Below are 20823 nucleotides of genomic sequence, written 5' to 3' on the forward strand. Positions count from 1 at the left end.
CAGTCCATACAGTTAAACTGTTGCCATCATAGCTTCATACTGTGTTAATAGGACTCTTACAGCCAATATATAGATATGACTTCAAGGGTAACATGGCCAAACGTTGTTACAAATATGCCGTCTGGACATGATTTTGTTTTGGAGTAGGAGGAACTGGCATGATTCACCTCAGCCTGAAGTACATATCTAAAAAATGTCAGATGAATACCACCATTAGTGTACATATTTATCTCTGCTGACCACAGTGAAAGCTGTAGATGACAAGTTCCGATGCAGAAAACTACATCATAAATATATAAATTTAGGTGATCTGAGGCACATGACTAATGCTAAAACATGGAAAATGGTTTGACAGCCCAAGCTAATTCAGTGGAACCGCATGACAAGTAACGAACAAGGATAAGATGGTTTTTATAACTCCTGTGTTTGATAAAAATGGACATGCAAATTCTGTTCCTAAAACAGCAACAGTGACCAGAACATAACAATTTGGAGCAAAGTCAGAAAACCCAAAGGGAGAAGTAAGGAGCACTTGGAGTGCTGCCATTTATTCATCACAGTCACGGATTCGAGCACTGACGCAGATGTCTGCAGGTGGAACAAATATTTGATGGCACCCAATCATACTGTTCAGCACAACAGCTCTCTGACTTCAGCTCCATCCATCTTCCACATAGAGATTAGGAGACTGGCAATACAACATCCCAAGGGATTTATTTCTGACATAAATAAGCACGACCAGAGAAAAGGGTATATAGTAAAAGGAATGCAGAATAACTGTCGATAAATGCGAATGGGATCTTTGAGGTGGCGGGGTGGGAGGCGGAGGTATTGCATTGCAGGGGACATGTAGTACAATACACTGGGAGGAAGAAAAACGAGGAGAACTGTGATCACGGGGGAAAGCTGTGACCAGGGACATGTTAAAGCAGGGTTACAACACCGGCTGCCTGGCACGAAAAACAGGGGAAAAAGGAAAAATGTGAAAAAGGAGAAATGTAGAAACAGTATTTGAGGAATGATGATAGCCTATGTCTTGTGGGTGGAAGAATGGGCATTTGGACTGTATGGGGAGGATGAGAGGCACAATATTGTGCCCATGCCATGACAAAGAGCAGGACAGATATCCATGAGAGGCAACATGGGATTTGCAAGAAGCTCCAGGGTTTGGAGTGGAGGGATGCAGGGAGTCCTCAGGATGGTGAAAAATTAATTTCCATCGGTTTGAAGTGTATGATGTTCTGGTATTGATTGGTATGTAGCACACAGACCTCCACAGTGCTTTTCAAGTTTGAAATACATTGCCACTATGCGCCTTTTCAACAGTGCTATGACGGAGGTAAGTCCACAAAATTATTTACGGCTAACATTTTTTTTGCAGAATCTGTATTATCAGCGAAGCTTTTTAAAAAAATATAAAGTATCAGGATTAGATTAACCTAAACTAACTAACACGTAAGCTTTCTTCTGGAGAAATACAGCTGTATGGAGTCAACCAGGGCTTCATTATGTGAATATCATTGAGCAATTAAATATAAGAAAATTGGTTATTGTGCTTCCAAATACACACCAGAAATGCTAGCCCAACACCGTTAAAGTTCCTTTGTTCCTTGTTGTGCCTGGCTTTATGGACTTCTTATCCTAAAGGAGAAAATTTTGCTGGTTGCAGTTACTAGTCAAATACAGGAGACAATCAGTTTCCCTTGGTGGTATGAAAACTGCGACCATTTTCTCAGCAATTAAAGAAAGGCAAAGTAACTGGGTAGTACAGCTCTGCATACACAGGAATCTGCACACGGCTCTAGAAGTAAAAGGGAAATCCTTGTCACGTCGATGGCAATGACAAATCTCCCATTAACCTCACTGGGTCGGAGTTAGTTCTAAACATTTGCTGAGAAAAGTTCTTGGTCAGTTTACCTACGAATCCTGGTGTCACGTGAGGAGGATCGCCTCTAATAATCAGGGCTGTATTTTACAGAAAGCACAATTCGTGCTGGGCTGGAATAAATGTGTTAGAAGCCCAGAAGGGTCCCCAGTCAGGAAGACGATGGCACGGAAGGGTGAAACCGGTTCTGCTGAAATACTGCCGTGGATAGCATAGGGGCCAAGATTTAATCCCCAGGATCCAAACCGCTTGGACCAACTATTCAGCTGAATGGAACTACCAAATCTCCAAGGTTTCTTTTCTAATAAGAAATATTTATCATTGATTCTTAAATGAAAAATCAAACAAAAGAAATAATGCTGATATTTATGAACTTCTTTCTTGAATTAATATTTATTTGCTTAGCGTTTCTGGAATTCTTCAGAATTTGTCCTTTATTTATGACGATACATCACAGAGAAAGTTTACCATCCTCTGTAATACTGAGGGGACCCATGAGGAGACTAATGTTTCTATATCCAAGCAAAAATATTTATCATACATTCCTTCTAAATTATTTCTTTAAATTCCTTCTATTATTTCTTTAAAACATGGATATATTTTAAAGATTTTGCTTATTTTATAGAGTGCTCTTCTGGGAAAGAAATATTCTAAGCATTAATTCTCAAAAGCATTGATTATTGCCACAGAGCATAAGATTGTTTAATTTAAAATACCTTTCTATTTCAAAATCCCCTTTACTTTTTTTTAAAAACGTTCAATACAGCTTTTAAATTGTCAGAACAGAAGAAAATGATTTGATTTTCTGTTTGCTTCAGCATCAGTTCTTTGCAGCCTTTTGATTCACCAAAAATTTTGGAGTTTCAGCCTTGGTCTGACCCAAAACAATTATTTCTTTTACTTTTCGGAGTTCATCATTATCTGCTCAGCTGTACACCCTTGGCACTGCCTCTTGCTGCTTTGTCATTGTGTTGTGAACTTTTCTACTCAGCTCAACCCACTGAGATGGAGGAGGTCTCATCCTGATTTTCCTATGGGGTGCAGGAAGAAACAGCAGCTTGGTGACAAGTTCCCTTTTAAACCTGTCGCCATAGCAACAGGCAGAAACCTCTTCCCATAACCTTCAGACTAGGAATTTTTCAAACCAGGGTGCCGTCCCTTTTCTGCCTGGCTGAGCTCTGTTTTGGGTCTGTGGGAAACACTGCAAATATTAATTGCCGTGTCCCGCAACCGTTAGCACCCAGATTTTCCATGTGGCAGTGAAGGGTCAAACTGTGAAGCAGGCTCCTGGGACGAGGTGGTGGTGTTAAGCACCCACACCCTTGGCAAGTTCGAGTCAGGGCATCTTACCGTGCTGCTGTCTGATTATTTATGGAGAGAAATGACTTTGTTAAAAGATGGAAAAAACAAAGGGAATCGCGCAAGAAATGCGCAATGAAAGGTGACAGCTGAAGTCACCAGTGAAAGCCTGGACTGTATTAGCAATATTTGCTGGTCTTTATCCTGCTGCAAATCCCCTTAGGAGGACAGACTGAATTAGTGACCTACGTGGCCAGCACTGTGACAGACAGCCGTGGTCATGTACCTCCATGCTGGAAGTACCCTCATCACCCTGGTTGTGCCAATGAAAACTGTCCCACCCTCAATAGAGCCTAAAGCAGCCTATAATGAACGTGGAGCTAGAGAATGGTAACTTTTCTTCTGGGGAAATGGAGAGCGCATCATTTAAGCTGCCCATCGTGGGAATACATTTAAAAGGCTGCCCATTATATCCTTCTGAAAGGAGACAATACAGTGAAGGCACTCGGTGAAGAAGGCAGGCACGGGGAAGCAGCCAGATGAGTCAGTCTCTCATCTCCATTGCAGCCGCTGCACGCTCCATGGGAAAGGAAATGTTTCGGATCAGCTCTGCAGCCAGGTGTTACAGAGGTCAGCGAGGCATGAGGGAGAGAAGAAAAACGTCCCTCCTCTGCTAACATCCCACAGCCCAAGTGTGAAACTTAAGCTGTTTCACCTTCTCCCCACTTCTTCTTCACTCTCGCTCTCTTTTCCCTGGAAAAGTCTTTCATTCGTTCCAGTGCAGACACTGGGATTAGTAGTCCAGATGTGGTCTAACGATGAGACGAAGCTTCCCAATTTGCAAAAAAGCCATATTTCCTCTGCAACTGAACTTAGGAGCCTCCTCAGCTGGGCAGCCCTTTCAGAATGCACAAACCACTTACAACAAAAATATTTGCTTCTTGGCAAAGTAACAAATGTGTAACCCCCGTTGTATTCTGTAGTAGAAATGGATGAATAATTCATAACAAATAACCTATTTGATTAATCTTACATCCTTACAAATATCTTCTCCTGTTTGCGAATTGACCTTGGGCCTAATGGGATTTTTGCAGTGTTATCTGACATTATGAGGTGTTTAATTTTTAGAAATAGCTTCTGGTCTGAAGATTGTTAGTAAGCATTTGTTGCCAACGGCCTATAAATAAAATGCAGGATAGTTAACATGTTTTTATATGAGGCTCAGGCTGTATGATATGATTTTGTTCTATGACTGAAAGTAATTCACAGAATAAGCTCTCAAGCGTAACTAAAAGGAATTTAAAGTTCAAAATTTATTTTCTGAAAAACATTCCCCATTATTTCATTAACATTTTCCGTGGTCTTGATCCTCACATCAGTAAACTTCTACACTACAGTTTCTGGGTAGAGGAAAAGGAAGGATTTGAAGTGGAATTATTTCAAGGTACGATGGAATTAAAAAAAAAAAAGGCTTTTTTGTTAGCATCTGTTCATCTAGTCACAATAAGCAAATAAGACAGTGACATGGAGACATATTGGGGCATCTCATATTTAAAACCTTTTGTAAGTTTAAAAGACTTTTATATCTCCATACCAAACCACCTGTCTACATATTTTTATTATATGGAAGAAAGATAGTCCTGTGGTTAGAGGATTAACTTGAGAAATCTGCAGTCAAGATTTCCTGTCCAACCACAAATTCTTTGCACGGTGCAGGATAAGGCCATGGGAAGTGATGACAGTGGCCACTGGGTTTAAGTTAACCTTTGAGGATATCTCTTGTAGACTCCCTACCGCAGTTCCCCATAGCACAACAATAAAAGTAACTTGTGTATCTCCGAGGGTTAGTGTCAGAAAGCTGGGAAACATTCAGTCTCTGGGATAACGCCCATCTGAGAATTTAAAGTATTGGTTACTGTGCCTGCTAATTACAGGGATAAGTGTCACTGTAGCAGTTTACTCTGTGTGGCCAAGCCCTGTGGCTGACTGAAGTCCCACCAGCTCCAGTCGAAGTCTGCAGCTGTGTAACCATCCCTGGGTGCTCTGGGGGAAGGTGGACTGCGGCACGGATCTGGCACAGAGGAGAGCCAAGGGCGCACTGCCAACCCCTTGGGAAAATTTCCTGTCGTGCCTTTTATATGAAGCTAAAACCCACGAGAAGTGCAAAGTGTTCAGACACTGACTGCACTGAGGAAGGCTGGATAATTAGGTAGAAACACAGACAGACTGGAAAGTCAAGCCTTCATTTATTTTTTTTATTTCAAGAATGGCTGTATCCTTCTTCCTTTCAACACGTAAGGTCATAAAGGCGTGATCATGCAATCAACAGTGATTGAATAACCATGAGTTACTGTCTGACACTTGAACCACACCAATTAATCAAAAGCACGACTGCATCAACTGTGAAATAAAAATACATTTTCATAACCTGCCCTTAAACTCCCTTACACTTTACTTTGCAACTGGGGCAGGTTAAGAGCATTATTAGTAACTGCAGCCTGCTTTATAGGTTTTACCCTTTTCTTTTAACATCAACTTTTTCCTGAAAAGAAAACAAAAAGCCTTTAGTGTGGGTTGTCTTTCTTTGCTTAACGTTACAAGCTGGTAAGTGTTAAACTTGTGTAAAATACTTTTTTTCCTTGCCTATAAAAAGGAGTTAAAATGATTTTTCAATAATCTGTCTGTTTTTCCCTCTTTACTCTGTGCATGTGCTGCCTATGGAAATCTATATTTAAAGAAAAGTTCGTCCCATTTTCCCTGTTCACATCTTTCTTTTCCTATTTGAATGCCATTGACACATGGCACGTGTTCCATGTGTCTCTTGTTAAGATCACACTATTTGCTTTTGACAACTGACGCAAATTGTTGCTTTACCCTATACATGCCTAAAGTAAATAAGATTGTTAGAATTTTCCAGTTTGCATAGAAAAGAGTAGTTTCATAAAACGTTTATTTCCTAATAAATTGCATTTTCCAGATTTTATAACCACAGGCTAGAAGAACGCTTGGAATTGGAAGAAACTCCAGTTTCCAGGAGACTTAGAGTAAGCTGCTTGGCATCACGCACGTCAGATCTCTTGCTCCTACCACCATGCCCTGCTACCTTTATCAGGTTGCTTATTTCAGATATTCTTACTGAAAAGAATAGGAATTTTTGGTGTGAGCGGGAATCTTGTAACCATGACATTACCTAGCACCCTGAACTCTGTTAACAAGTAAACGGGAATGGAAAAGCTATGAAATATTGTTCTTGAGAAAAGACTATAAATGCTTGGGTAAGCTTTTTTTGAAGGAATCCATTGCATTTCTGCCTGGTTTAACTAATGAGGTCTTTTATAGAATCAATAATGTAAAAGAGTTGAGAGCAGTCCCATCCCTTGATACCTTTTCCCAATTAAGGCAGTGGATCATTGTATTAACAATATTATTTAGTGACTATTCAGCATTTTCACTCTGGTGAGATACTGTGCAAACATTAATTAATCCCCACCAAAGCCCTGAAATTTCACTAGGAAATATTAAACCCTTTTTACAAATAAGGGCCTGGAGCCAGAGTTTTTTCAGTACCCAAGAGATTGCAACTTGAAGCTTCTTGGGACAGTGAGCCGTTACCAGAGTCTAGAATAATGAATGGCCCTGCACTTAGAACTACCTTAAAGAATACCATCTCTACTCTGCCTTGACTTGGGGCAATTATTTTACTTCTCAAGGAAAGTCCGTTCTGTGTTTTTTTCAGGAATGAATGTCTCTAGCAGTCCTTCAGACTGAAGCTGTTCATACAAATTAATTACATAGTCATGGGGCTGTGTACACATATATATAGAGAGAGAGCCCACTTCCATAGCCCAGTGATTAGAGTATCCATCCAGATTCAGATTTCTCTTCAATGAATATTTAAATATATATAAGTGCAACAGCAAGAAAAAGCGGAAACTGAGAAAGATCTAATCGTTTGTAGCTTTTTCACAAATGCTATGTTCAGTTCATGAATTTGAACTCAGATCTTCAAGTAACGGAACACAACACCAGGGGACAGACAGACAGGTACGTTCCAGCTGTCTGTAGAGGTGTTAATCACCAGTGCAGACGTAACTACAGAACTCGTCTACACTGAACTTCACTGACTATCCCAAAACTTTTATAAAAGTCTTCACAGTTTCCATCTTCCGTATTATGCTCCTTGTTTTACACTGGTTCTGTCTAAGGGAGAACAGGACATCATATGTTTTTACATTACTGATGGTATTCAGTCCACCTATTTTGGCCATCTACAGTTTGGTAACTAAGTCAGGAGGACAGGATTTCCTTCTGAAAATGTTAAAGCTATCCACCTCTCTCCATTCATTACCCAGTGATCTTTGGTACTTATTTTCAGAGTCAGAGGACTCCAATAGGGACCCAAAATTTAGCAGCAAGGACAGATCTTTCCTCGCTTTTAGCATTTTTTTATTTTTCAGTCCTCTGTCCATGAATAGCTGACGTTTTCGAAAGCAGCTTAGCTTTGTAGTCTGGTTCTGATTTTATTCTTGTTTTTTACTTTCCTGTTCCTCATCTCTGTTGACTAATCCACCATCTTTTTCCTTATCAGGGTGCTGGATGATTGATCAGTTTAGAGCGTATCTTTGTATTAATCTTTGATTACCTTTTTCATATGAAGGTCCTTACTCCTGTAGACACCTGGCATTTAATACTAGCGACTCATAGGTCATTTACTCCAGCTTCAGAAATTCTGCAGTTATTTCTCAACCAAATGGGAAGGAGAACAATTTTGACATACTTCTAGGGCATGATTCATCCCACCCTAAGTTAAGCTTCTAAAGTAGACCAAATCTGCCATGTCCTAGAAAAGTCTATCACTCTTCATTGACTCTAAAGGAAGTCCAGATATCTACAGTTTAGACATCTACATCTGAATTACTTTCCAACTGTTAGATGAGGTGAATTCTACCCTGGGGCATCTGAACTCCTTCCTTTATGCTGTGAAATGGGGCAGCAGGGCAAAAAAACCCCCCCAAAAACCCAAGAAGGTGCTCATTCCATGACTCCTCCACAGGATTCACTTGTGATATTCCTAGGGACCCCCATGTTTAACTGTAGTTTTCCTCTTACTCTATTTTAATTAAGGAAGAAAATGCCTGAAAGTTCTTCCACCGCTTCCTTAACACATCCGTCTCTCTGATCTTTGGAACTTTGCCTGTAGCTTTTTTTTCATTTGGACAAACAAATTTGGACAAAACATTTTTTTTCAAGTGGACAAACAAATCCAATACAGATATTTTTACACTGAACATTTGTGGAACTCCCTGACTTGCGGGTAAGTGAGTGGCAACACTACTTGCTTTACAAAATCCTGTTCTAAGAGATTATTTAAACATAATGACATGCCCTACCTGAATTTCTGCTCCTTGTTCAAACTGTTTGGCTTTCTTCCTTAATATAGCAACTATGATTTATCTTCCTATCAATGTGCAACAATAAGGTCAGGGTGAGAGTTTATAATATTCTTGGCAAGTACAAAAATACCCTAATAACACAAAATACACTGTTGCAATGTATTAACATGAACATATGCACAAAAGGAGAAAAATTACTGTTACACTAACTTCTGAGATCTAAGTATGCTCACTTTGAATAAAGGGGGCTTCAACTAGCAAACACACAGAAACCACTTTCCGTATTTCTCTTCCAAAAATAACCACACAAAGTAATTGCACATAAATAAAAATTTTGATGGATTTCACATAGAAAAGTGACAATCTGAATATGAAACTCCAGGAACAGAAACTCAATTTTGCACAGTCTAAAAGGTATAAATCTGGCTACACTGAAGCCAGTGGGACGTTTTACTACTAGCTTTGTGAGACAGAGGTATCAAGATTTCACTCATGGGTTCTATGAGTTTCTGGTTTCTTCTTGCTTCTGTTATTTATTTTTTTTTAAATTTAAAAGGTAACATTGACAACTCTGCAATTATGATGTTTTCTAAGGGGCAAGACAAAAAGAAAAAGACAAAAGAAGGAAAGTTGGTAATTTCCTTGAACACCTTCTTTTGAATTCTTGGTTGCCTGGATGTTACCCAGATCTGATGTTTTTCTGCTTTCAATTCTCTAACCTTCTGTGTCAGGTGAGAAATTCCCAGAAGGGTCGGACTGAGAGGTTTTTGGCCGCTCTCATGAGCACCGCCTGGTGCCGTGCCTGGCGCGGGCTCTGCGGCTGAGGAAGGGCTGTGCCCCAGAGCAGCCTCCTGCCTCCGCACCCCCACGGCCGCCCCCAGCCTCTGGGTGAACAAGCAGGACAAGTTATCTGTGAGACGAGATCTGTACCTAGCTCCTCCTCTGGCGTCCCTGGAAAACTGAAGCCCGACTTGAGCAGATCGCCACCCTCTTCTTCTGAAAAGACAGAAACAAAGTAGCTATTTAATAACTCTTGGTATTTTTGTATATCCAGACATAAACTCCCCACTAGATTTTAAATCCACGCAGGGATTTAAAAATCCATGCAGGGATACCCGTTACCGTTCAGCATCTCTGATACTGCGAAGCTCTTGAGGTGCTATTATCTGCAGTATCTATTCATCTTTGCCAGTTGTTCTAGTATTCTTTTTTTTTTTTAATTTTGCCAGATGTTTTCGTATCACTAGTATCATCATATTCATAAATGCCTTTTTTTTTAAACATCTTTTACATTGTTCTTTTCAGCTTTGCTTAGTCACATTGAATTCTACTGCCTTTTAGCCTTAATGTATTTATTCCAGGAAGAACCATTATTGTCAGTCCTCCAGTTGTGCCGCTAGCGGTTTCCCACCTCTGATGATAATAATGCCACTCAGGATTCTCAGGCCATTTTCCTTACCTTTTATTCACAACCATTTCAATTCTGCAATTCTGAACTCTGATAATGCTGCGATGGTGACTTTCTCCTACGGATAACATTTACTTTTGTGCCCGAGACAAGTTGTGTAATTCTGGACGAGTACTGAAGCTCAGATGACATGCCTACGCCGTACGAAGGCAGCGAGGTACGCAGAGACCCGCTGGATGGCCCGAGTGCAGCTCTCAGCTACCCTGCCTATATCGCTTTCCCAGTTGCAGCTTGTTGCCTCTGCACTGCGCTCTCGTCACGCTGGCACACAAATTAATTTGCACCTGGCACCTGGCTCCGCTATTTCTAACACAGACCTGCATGCGGAAAATTGGGTCAGTAACACTTCCTTAAGGTACGAGTTTGCCTTGAGAATACATAGATCAGGATAAAAAAATACCACAGTAATGTGTTTCATGTAAGCACACAGTACTCTCTTTTTAATGTTTTTTTTTTTAATGATTTTGCCTCGTTATCCATATTTGCTGGTGTCTCAGCTGAGCGGAAGCTGTTTGAGTACTCCGCTGTATTGAGTACTGAGCTTCCACCGTGCTCCTTCTTACCACGTGTGTCACAAGCACAGACGCCTCAAAAGAAGAGCGACAGAAGAGAGTACTCCGCAGCCTCTCACTGTACGTTCAACCAGCGATTCTTCAGAGAAAGACAAAATAACGTATTGCAGACCGCGTTTCTGCAGTGCATGACTGAGGACTGAGGACTTCTAAATAACTTACATCAGTTAACGCTCCTCATATCCTCAGGCAGACATTCCCGTAGGTTTGACTTCTCTTAAGAGCACCTCGATGCCTCAGACAAGCTGGTTTCTGTGGTTCAGCTTACAACAGCCACACTGTTTTGCCTGTTTCAATGCTCCATTTAACAAATACGTGCATTTTGTGTATTTCTTCGTCTTGGTTGCACTTTTTATTCGTACTATGATTTTTTCCCAATTATCTCCCAGCAAGCACAATGAGTGAATATACTCATCTGGATACTCTCAAACAATTGTTCCTGGTTTTGAAAATTTGTGAGGTTAAGAATATCAAATTGATAACAGCGAGTAGTACAGCACAGATGCTGCATAGAAAATAAGTCCTGAGGATGTCACGAATGTTGGATAAGCTGAGCTGTCAAATAAACATCTTGTTTATAAACTCAAATTGTTAAATAAACTCACTTTGCTGAAATACAGCCTACTAGAGATCTCGTTAAGTGACGGATAAAAAGTCATACGCAATTTAAAAAATGACTGGCATATGAATTTAAATTAAATTTCATTTGGAGAGGTAATGGACAACTCTAATTAAATAAAAGCACAAATTAGGCAGTTTCCATGGAGACTCTGCTCACGTGATCTGCCTATATTGTGTAACTCATATGCCTGTCCTCTAATTTGGCTGCACAGGAGTTACAAATCAAATGAAAGTTATAACAAAAATATTCTGAAGGATCCTTTACACTCATGTAAGAAACTAGGAGATCTTACTGTAAGTAACCAGGAGATCTTACTGAAGCTTTACATTGAAATAGTAGTTTAGTATTTTTGAAAAAGAAGCTATTAATTTATTCCAAAGTTATATCATGTACATACATATTCATAAACCCTTATAGAATGATCCAAAGAAAGTAAAATGCATAATATTATTTCTCCCTTGCAAGAAGCCAGCATCATTCTCACAAGCTCTACCAAAGACTAGACTAAAATTTTAGGGGTAGGCTAAACTTGATAAACATTTATGGATTTGGTGTGTTTGAGAAAAAAAGAAGAAAATAATTTTATTTTTTTTCAAAATGAAAGGGAAAGGTCATGCAATGGGATCCATAAGTCAGATTCTGACTTTGCCCTCAGAATTCCTGTGTCAATGTCAACAATTCGGTTAATATCTTTCTGCCTCAATTATCCAGTAGAATTAGGATTAGAATCCATTTCTTTCCCATAGCTATCCTATGTGAATACATTTGTTAGTGTCAGTGAGCCTGTTGTCTAGAAGAGCCTATAGAGAGCACACAAAAGTTATAATTTCCATCCTGCAAAAAAGCTGTATTCTGTTTTGAATCGGATCAATGGCAAATCTTTCAAAGGAACTTAGAATTCCTTTGTGATTCCCTTTGGTTTATGAATCTGCATGAGGGATATGAGTAGCTCTTAGTGACTAGTTTACTTCCTAAGCATGAGGACTCCTAATTTCTCTGTATTTTATGACTATATCTATTCACATCACTGATTCATTGTTTAGACTGTCTTTTCAAAAGGCTACTGTCAGTTCCTTCAGCCCTGGAAGAGATTCAATTTTTGTATTCTGCACCTATGAAGTATAAATTAATCTAAAGTCTCGGTGGCTCTTGCAGTATTACAGAGACAATCTTTGTGTGAAGTTGAACTGTACCTCAAAGTCATATTATTCCTTCAACAACAGACATACATGGTCTTTGTTTATTCAGTTTACATTTTTCCTAAAAATCACCATCTTTATTATTGATCGTAGCAATGAAAAGCACATCCTTCATTCATGAGCACAGCAGCAGCCTTCATATCTCATGGTAATGAAGTCAGGCAGATTATCACAGAATTCTTGCGCATGCTGAAATTCAAGTGTCATAAAATGCATGCATTCATTTTATGTCATTCACCTCCTCTGTCTCATAGGTCCATAGTGTTTCAGCTTGCCCTGTGCTCAAGGTGGGCCTACTGGTAGACCGTTCTACACCAGTGGACACAGAGGAAAAGAGTAGGCTTAGCATGGAATATTTTGATGGGCAATGAAATGCAAACAAAGATGAGATTATGAAAATAGGACAATTTACAATTTAAGGTTTTAAACAATGAACGGAACACACGGTCCACAGACACAGGACACGATTACTGGTTAAAATCCTGTCTCAATATACAAACTACTGCATCACAGACTGGTCTGAAGAGAAAGCAAAAACCTGCCTCTGAAACTTCAACATAAAAATAGTGGGAGAAGTCTTCACTCTCAACAGGGCTCAAAATAGTGACAAAAAATGATAGGCTTTAAAAGTGGAGAGATGTCTGCTTCTGTGAAAGCTGAATGTATCAAAAAATGATGCTGTGATCTGTATAAATAGGAGAGCATAAACTGTCATTTACATCTAGTATCTCCTTTTCTTTTTGAAAAATGTGATAGATCTTGTCATGCATTCCAGTGCAACACCGCACAGACGACACCCAAGACTGTGATAGGAACTCTTCACAGATGAAGTTCTCCAGACTTTACCTTGGAAACATCAGGAGACATTGCTGAGCTGGAACCAGCTTGACAGATCCAGACGGCTCATACAACCCTGAAGCTACATGTATAGTGGGAAATGACATAGGCCAGTGCCTGACATCCGACACGCCGGCTTGTGCTGTTCCTCACCCCACTAAGGAGACAATACCTAGGGAAGTGCTGGTTGGCATGGGCCAAATCTGAGCAAGGGTGTGCGCTGATGAGTTACAAGTATGGAGGGAGCCTTAGCTGTTTCTTTCCACTCTTCAGTGCCTAGAGAATAGCTTACAGTCCAACGTAAATCCAAAATAAATGTGCTGAAGGCCACAGAATTACATCCATGTAAAGCAGATGCAGCTAATCTCTTGGGGGTCAATTTTTCATCATGTCTGACCTACACTTGGTACTGGATTGTGGTTCAGTAGGATGTAGGATTACTTTGTGTTCTGGGTCAGGGAAGTAAAGTTTCTCTAGGAGCTAACGGACACACGCTGTCTTCTGCCCTGTTCCCTACCGTCTGTCTGTGGTCTAAGTGAGCATTTTGACTGTCACTGCACAGAAACCATCTGATATCGCTTCTTTTCCTCACTTCGATAATCACTTCGGCCATCCTTCAGATTTTATCATCTCAGTTTTAACCTCTCTGTCTGCTCTCTGAGCTTGACCTATCAGTTTAAATTTTTTCTTCATCTGCAAAGTCTTGCACCAAGATGTGCCTCTATGTTTGCCCTCATTTTTTTTATGCATTCATTCTGCCCTTAATAACCAGCCATGTTGTTACCATCTCCTAAGCGTACTTCTTCCATAACCTGTCTGTCCACAAAATAGGCCCCAGTCCCAGTGGGTTTGTTGCTCATATACTTCAAAAGGCTCGCATCAGAAAGACTAATAATCAATTAACTGCCTTCTCCATCACAATACGAGAGTAAGACTGAACTACAGCTGATATTGAACTTCTAGTTTATTGGATTTTAATTTATTTATTATTGGCCTGCTCTGGACCTCCCACCGATTTTTTTCTGTGTGTGCTTGTCTTTCAGCCTGTAAGCTCCCTATGATAGCTGTTGTTTTTTCAGTTCTGTCTTATATAGCACCTGGCATATTAACTCTGACAACAGATGAAAGAGAACACAGGCCCTGAAATGTCTGGATTAAACAGCAGGTGCAACTTCATTTGATCACATAATTACAGAGCATAAAATGTGTCCAGACTATGAATATAGGACTCTCACCATATCACTCTGTGATTTGAGAAAACCAAAACACCTCTTCCAGACTAGAGATGCTTAGAGATCTAGAAGAGATATCTCTTGTACCTCAAAGTCCACTAGCCTGCTATCCAATTAAATAATTTCTTGCAGGTGGCCTTTGACCCTGGCCATAGGTATCCCCACTCTGCTACAGGGTATGTATCCCTGGGAACTGCCATTAGGACCTAAAGGAAATGACCAAATGCACGCACACCTGGGTGTCGTTATGGCCCCCTCAGCCCTCCTGGGAGACAGCTTGGTTCAGACCTTCCCAAAATCACGTGGCAAACCTACTCCTTTTCTCATCCAAGAGGTTACATCCAATCCATATTACGTCTATATAGTAAATTAGGGATGGAGAAGGCCCGTTCTCTGGCCATGAGGCCAACTGGTGTGGTCTAGTCGTATCTTCAAGAACAGGCTGGCTCCATCCAAACTGTTATTGGGAATGGTTCCTTGCCTGCGCTAACTCCCTAGTCAAGCCTGGGAATTATTTGGGACAGTGAAAATTACTCGGTCAAGTGAAAATTACTTGGTCAAGCTTAAAACTTAGACAGGGACCGCTCTAATAATCAAATTCCTATTTGTTGGGCCTTTGTCCACACACTGTTTAATTTACTACTGCAGACATAGCCCAGGTGGCAGTATTGTCAAATACAATACTCTTGTGCATTGTTTTGATAGCATGCTGGTAAGCAACAAATACACAGAAGCACAGCAGGGCTGGGAAAATTATTATTGAAGTAAAAACTAAAGATGGTAGTAGGAGATTTAAGGTTGCTGAGGTTTCCTCTGCAAGAGGCCTGTGTGAAAAGTATTAACGGTAAGAGGAAGTAATTGTTTAATTATGTTGATTTTTTTTTTCTCATCACACCCTCTCTTTTTTTGTTCTTATTTTTTCTCACACACACACATAAAAGTATTCCTGATGGATCCGGCAAAGACCTGTTCATCCCAGTATGCTGGCTCCAGCACTGGCCCAAAGTGGATGCTTCTGGAAACAGGACAAGTACGTAGATTTCCAGCTTCCCGCAATCAGCACTTAAGGGACTTCCTGAGATGGAAGTTTAATCTAGACCATCGTTTTTAATAGCCACCAATGGATCTGTCCTCTAAGGATTCATCTAATCTTCTCTGAGCCCATTTATACTGATAGCCTCTACCACATCCTGTGCCAATGCACCTCACAATTTAATTATTCTGAATTTGAAAAAGAATTTCCTTTTGTTTGTTTATCAGGATGCCTGATAATTTAATTAGGTGCCCCTAGTTCTTTGGTTGCGAAAAATAATGGATCATCGATCCCTATTCACTATGTCTATATCATTTACAATTGTGTAGACATCTACCATATCCCTGTGTCAGTCCTTTCTTTTCCAAAACGAGGAATCAATCTGTTTACTATTTTATCATGACAAAGCCATTCTAAATCTTTCATCATCCTTCTCTTCTCTGTGTATTTTTGTTACTCTGCTATGCCATTTTCCGACACAGCAGCCAGAAATCCAAACGGCTTTATGGCATGGGGTTTTCCAGCGGTATGATGTGATTCTCTGTTTGTTTTTTTTTTAAAATAATATTTTCATCTGCCCATTTCATAACTCCAAGAATTCATTATTCATATTAAGTTGTGCCCAAGAGAGACAATTTGTTTGTCTTTCCAAACACAAACACATTTGTCTTATATATTACTCTAATAAATATTGAAGAATCCCAGCATTTACTTAGCTCAGGTTACTACCAAGACTGCTAAAACCAAACAATCACCCTCCCCACCCCCTGAAGAGCAGGACAGAGAAATTCCTGGTCTCTTGCATTCATCCAGCCTTTCCACTTTTATATTGCATAGCTCCAGATAGCAGGACTGCGAAACTAGGCTTCAGCTATCAGAGAAAGTAGTCAGGCACGCAGCCTGTTAAATCAAGGAGAGGAAGCTGGCTGCGTCCCTCAGGTCCTATCTTGGAAAAAGTGTAAAATGAAATACATTGCAGGGGATCACAGAAGCTGTCAGGGGTCATCTTGGTCTTGGCAGCACCAGCTCCCGCCTCCCAGCTTTTGGCAGCTGAAAATCATCCACAAAACACGGCTTGCCTTAGCAATATTGCGGTGATCACCCTGAAAGGCTTTGGCTCCCCACAGCAGCCTTTGCTGAACCAGCCAGGGTCATTTTGCTCCTTGGAAGCCTTTCTGAGCTGCCTTATCCCTTTTACCCCAGAGAGCTGCAAGCTCCTCTTCCCTGCCCCTCTTCAAGCAGTAAGTGCAAAAAGGTGCTGGATAATGCTGCGGGGTGTTAAAGCAGATTCACTTTTCAGTCATTCCAGAATTTAAGTGACTAATTCAGTTAAATAACTCTATCTCTCCTTATCAAAATTAACAAATGACTGCAAGCAAAAAGAGCGAGCCGGTGATAACACATTGTGCTCAGACACGGCTTCGTGTGATCATGTGCTTCAAACAGCCTAGGAAATTCCTAAAAGCCCTTTCTTCCTTGATTTTTCACAGCTGGATGACTGTGTCAAGCTCCTGAATGAGCCATTTACCTTTTATTGCTTTTCAGGATCCGTGAGAGGAATCCTAAATCTTCTATATTAAAAAGTGTGAATATTAAAGAATATATTAGCTAATTATCGTGAATAATGACCCTTACTCTGTGAGCCCAAGACTTCTGGATACCACAGAAAATCCTTTAGCTTTTCCCTCCTACAGCTCTTTAGAGTCCATCCTTTTTCCTTCTCCCAGGTAAAATGCAATTACTGCCTTTTGTGTGCATTCATCTTCCACCTGCTGTGACAGCTCCTGGAAGGAGTTGAAGCTGCCTCCACAGTGGACACCTGAGGAGGTCCAAGAAATCTATCTTGGGCCTCGGCACAGAATAAATAGAAAATGCAGGTCAGGAACACAGTTAGAAAGATTTTGCACAGCTGCAAAGGTTTAACTGTAGTGTCAGAGAAGTAAAATACTTACTGAGTCTATTAAAATACCTGAAGAAATTACATGAAAACATACTAAAAAGATACCAAAGCGAGGAAGAATGCCAAGAGAAAGTGTAGGACAAAGTCCAGCAGTGAGAGAGAATTATATGTCAGGGAACCTAGCTTACACCTCTCCTAGAAATACACAGAAAATTTCTCTGTATTTCCCTGGTCTGCAAAGAGAAAACACAGGACCTTTGAATTACTGGAAGGGTGTAGATATTTAATAATCTTCTTTCTGTCTTCTGCATGTGCATGGAAAATGGAACAGACATTTTGAAAAAATGAACTGTAGATACAATTAGTCTTTTCAATATATTTCACATTATATTTACTTTACTGTTTGGTAAAAACCACAACCAGATCTACAACAGTTATTACTAGAGGGTCATGGCATTCTGTTTTTACAGCTTTGTTTTACTGTAGGGATAAAGGTCTGAGCACTGTCCTCATCTTTCAGATGTTCATTAAATAAGATCTTTTAATGCTAGAGAACAACTGCATTTGTTACACTGATCTGGGATGTATGATGAGTCATCGTGGTCACTGGTTACCACTGTAGGAGACATTTAGCAAGAAAAATGTTGCAGATGACACCAAGTTGGGTGGGTGTGTTGATCTGCTTGAGGGTAGGAAGGGACAGGCTGGATCGAAGGGCCGAGGCCAACGGTATGAGGTTCAACAAGGCCAAGTGACAGGTCCTGCTACGGGCCTGGGGAAGAGTGGCTGGAGAGCTGCCTGGTGGAAAAGGACCTGGGGTTGTTGGTTGACAGCCAGCTGAATATGAGCCAGCAGTGTGCCCAGGTGGCCAAGAAGGTCAACAGCATCCTGGCTCATATCAGAAATAGTGTGGCCAGCAGGAATAGGGAAGTGATCAACCCCCTGTACTTGGCACTGGTGAGGCCCCACCTCAAGTACTGTGTCCAGTTTTGGCAACCTCACCAGAAAAAAGACATTGAGGTGCTGGAGCGAGTCCAAAGAAGAACGAAGAAGTTGGTGAAGCGTCTAGAGCACAAGTCTTTTGAGGAGCGGCTGAGGGAACTGGGGTTGTTTAGCTTGGGGAAGAGGAGGCTGAGGGGAGACCTTATCGCTCTCTACAACTACCTCAAAGGAGGCTGTAGCGAGGTGGGGGTTGGTCTCTTCTCCCAAGTAACAAGCGATAGGACAAGAGGAAATGGCCTCAAGTTGTGCCAGGGGAGGTTTAGACTGGATATTAGGAAAAATTTCTTTGCCTAAAGGGCTGTCAACATTGGAAGAGGCTGCCCAGGGAAGTGGTTGAGTCACCATCCCTGGAGGTTTTTTAAAAGACATGTAGATGTGGCACATGGTTTAGTGGTGGACTTAGCAGTGATAGGTTTATGGTTGGACTTGGTGATCTTAAGCTTTTTTCCAACCTAAATGATTCTATGATTCTGTGAAAAACCTTTGACCCCATTGGGATGTGAGGGCAAAGTCAGCAATTCCACCGAAAACTGAAATTAGCTATTAGTAACTGAAACTGTGAAAACCCTCAATAAGGTCTTTTGACATGAGATGATGAAGGTCTATATTACCAGAGACAGGAGGTGTATGGGTTTTTCTGTATATGAGAGGTTGAAAGGAGAGGTCTCAAATATAGTCATTCCTCCACACGCCAGTTTTGGTGACGATTTCTGTGAACACTTAAATGCTGGGATGGTATGATTGACAGCTGATTTTTTTTTTTAATTTAATAAATATGGTTACATAAAATATAATATGTAGCTTCCTTTTGGCAATTTAAGCTGATACGGAATGTCGGTAACTTTTAAATGAGCCATTTCCCCCTCTCAAAATTAGCAATAATTGCAATAAGGTTTCTTCCTAGAAAGAATCACGGGTCTGGAGCAGCTGTTGCAGGCACAGACTGATGGATCAGGATGCCTCATTTCTTTGTTCTATGTTTTCATCGTCCTGTGGATACTACTGAAGTTATGCTAAGCGGCTCAGATCCACCCCTCAGACTTAATGTATTTTTCAGTGATTGGTTTAAATTCTCCCTCCCCCCCCGCCCCTTGCTCTCTTATCTGCTTCCTTTAATCTTTCTCATCTTTAACCAGTTCCCTTGTTCCATATCCCCCCTTTTTTCCATCTTTTTTTTTTTCTTCTTTTTCCTTTTAACCTTCCCCCACCAGCCTTTCTTTTCTTCGTCCTCTTCTTCCAACCTCAGCCATGCTACTACTGAGGTGCAAGTAATACCTCACAGGTTAAAGCTCATCTGAAGATTTTGTGCATGCACGGGTACTCCCAACTACTTGCTCTACTGAGTTATTTATACCAGAAGGTCTGTAATGAAAGACTGCAAGTAATTAGAAAGAGCGAAGAAACTGTTTTCCCTTCCCATAGCTATTTTCAACTCCAAATTAAAAAAAATCCCAACTTAGAATTAACTTAAAATTAATAAAATTGTTAAGTGAGAGTCTAAAATGAAAGAAACGTCTGTATTTTGAAAATAATGCCATATAGCTTTGACCTTTTTCACAAGTTAAAAGAGATCCGAAGCAACACACGTTGAAGCAGGTAAAATGAAACTTCTAAAAATGTCAAAACAGGGTTCTTCAGCAATTGAAAATCTCTTCCCCCCTCCGCCCCCGGCATTTTTACTTAAAGAAGGAATTTATTTGGAACTGACCCATAAACAGTTTCAGCTTCAGGAAGGTTGTGCTTTACAAAGAAAAGGCTCCTGTCAGCTACCTCACCACAGAGAGCTTTCTCACTAAAACATTTGTTTAGCACTTTGCGCAGTGGGTGCAACCCTCCTCGGCTCCTCTCCGGTTGCTCTAGAAACCGTGTAATATATAGCACATATTTCCGTGATTGCTTAGGATACACAGACACACCGACATGTTAGATTTTAAAACCAATTACATCGGGGCTGAGGTGGACCTTTCTGTTTGTTGGTTGTGACGTACAACCCGTGCAGCTGCTGGGTTATTTGGACTTTCCCTATGACACAAACAGAAATGAAGGTGAGGGAGAATCAATTCTGTGTGTGGCCAGGGAAATTGGAAAGCAAAATGATAAACTGTGTATTGTGGGGTGGGCAGAATCAATATTTAGGATGATGCAAAAAATGTGTGCAGGTGCTTGGCCAGTTTCTAATCCTGAAGTTTGCTGGACTGATGTCACCAAAAGAGATGAATATTTCATTTCCCAAGCACAGGCTTTTCACTGAAGCACCCTGGAGCCTGGGCACCCTTGTCTTCTTCTGCTAATGGAGAGGAGTGGGAAGCTCTGGACTGATCACTGTCCAGCCCAGCTCTCCGGAGACTAAGGGCTGGCTGGGCTCTTCAGCTCCGTTCCAC

The 20823-nt window shown here is 40.7% G+C and overlaps 1 protein-coding gene across 35 annotated transcripts in view; it reads right to left on the reverse strand.

The window, feature by feature from the left end:
- DLGAP2 (DLG associated protein 2) overlaps positions 1-20823 on the reverse strand; it is a 480112-nt gene that overhangs the window by 106425 nt on the left and 352864 nt on the right. For 21 of the 35 annotated variants that reach the window (XM_074581677.1, XM_074581673.1, XM_074581669.1 and 18 more), the window contains one exon: positions 9508-9573. The exons of 11 other annotated variants lie outside the window; for them this stretch is intronic. In XM_074581677.1, coding sequence (XP_074437778.1) covers positions 9508-9573 — 66 coding nt within the window. The remainder of the gene's footprint in view (positions 1-9507; positions 9574-20823) is intronic. 3 more of the 35 variants (XM_074581678.1, XM_074581674.1, XM_074581670.1) reach the window with 1 other exon arrangement.

The sequence above is a fragment of the Larus michahellis genome, chromosome 3, assembly GCF_964199755.1.
Source record: "Larus michahellis chromosome 3, bLarMic1.1, whole genome shotgun sequence".
NCBI lineage: Eukaryota > Metazoa > Chordata > Aves > Charadriiformes > Laridae > Larus > Larus michahellis.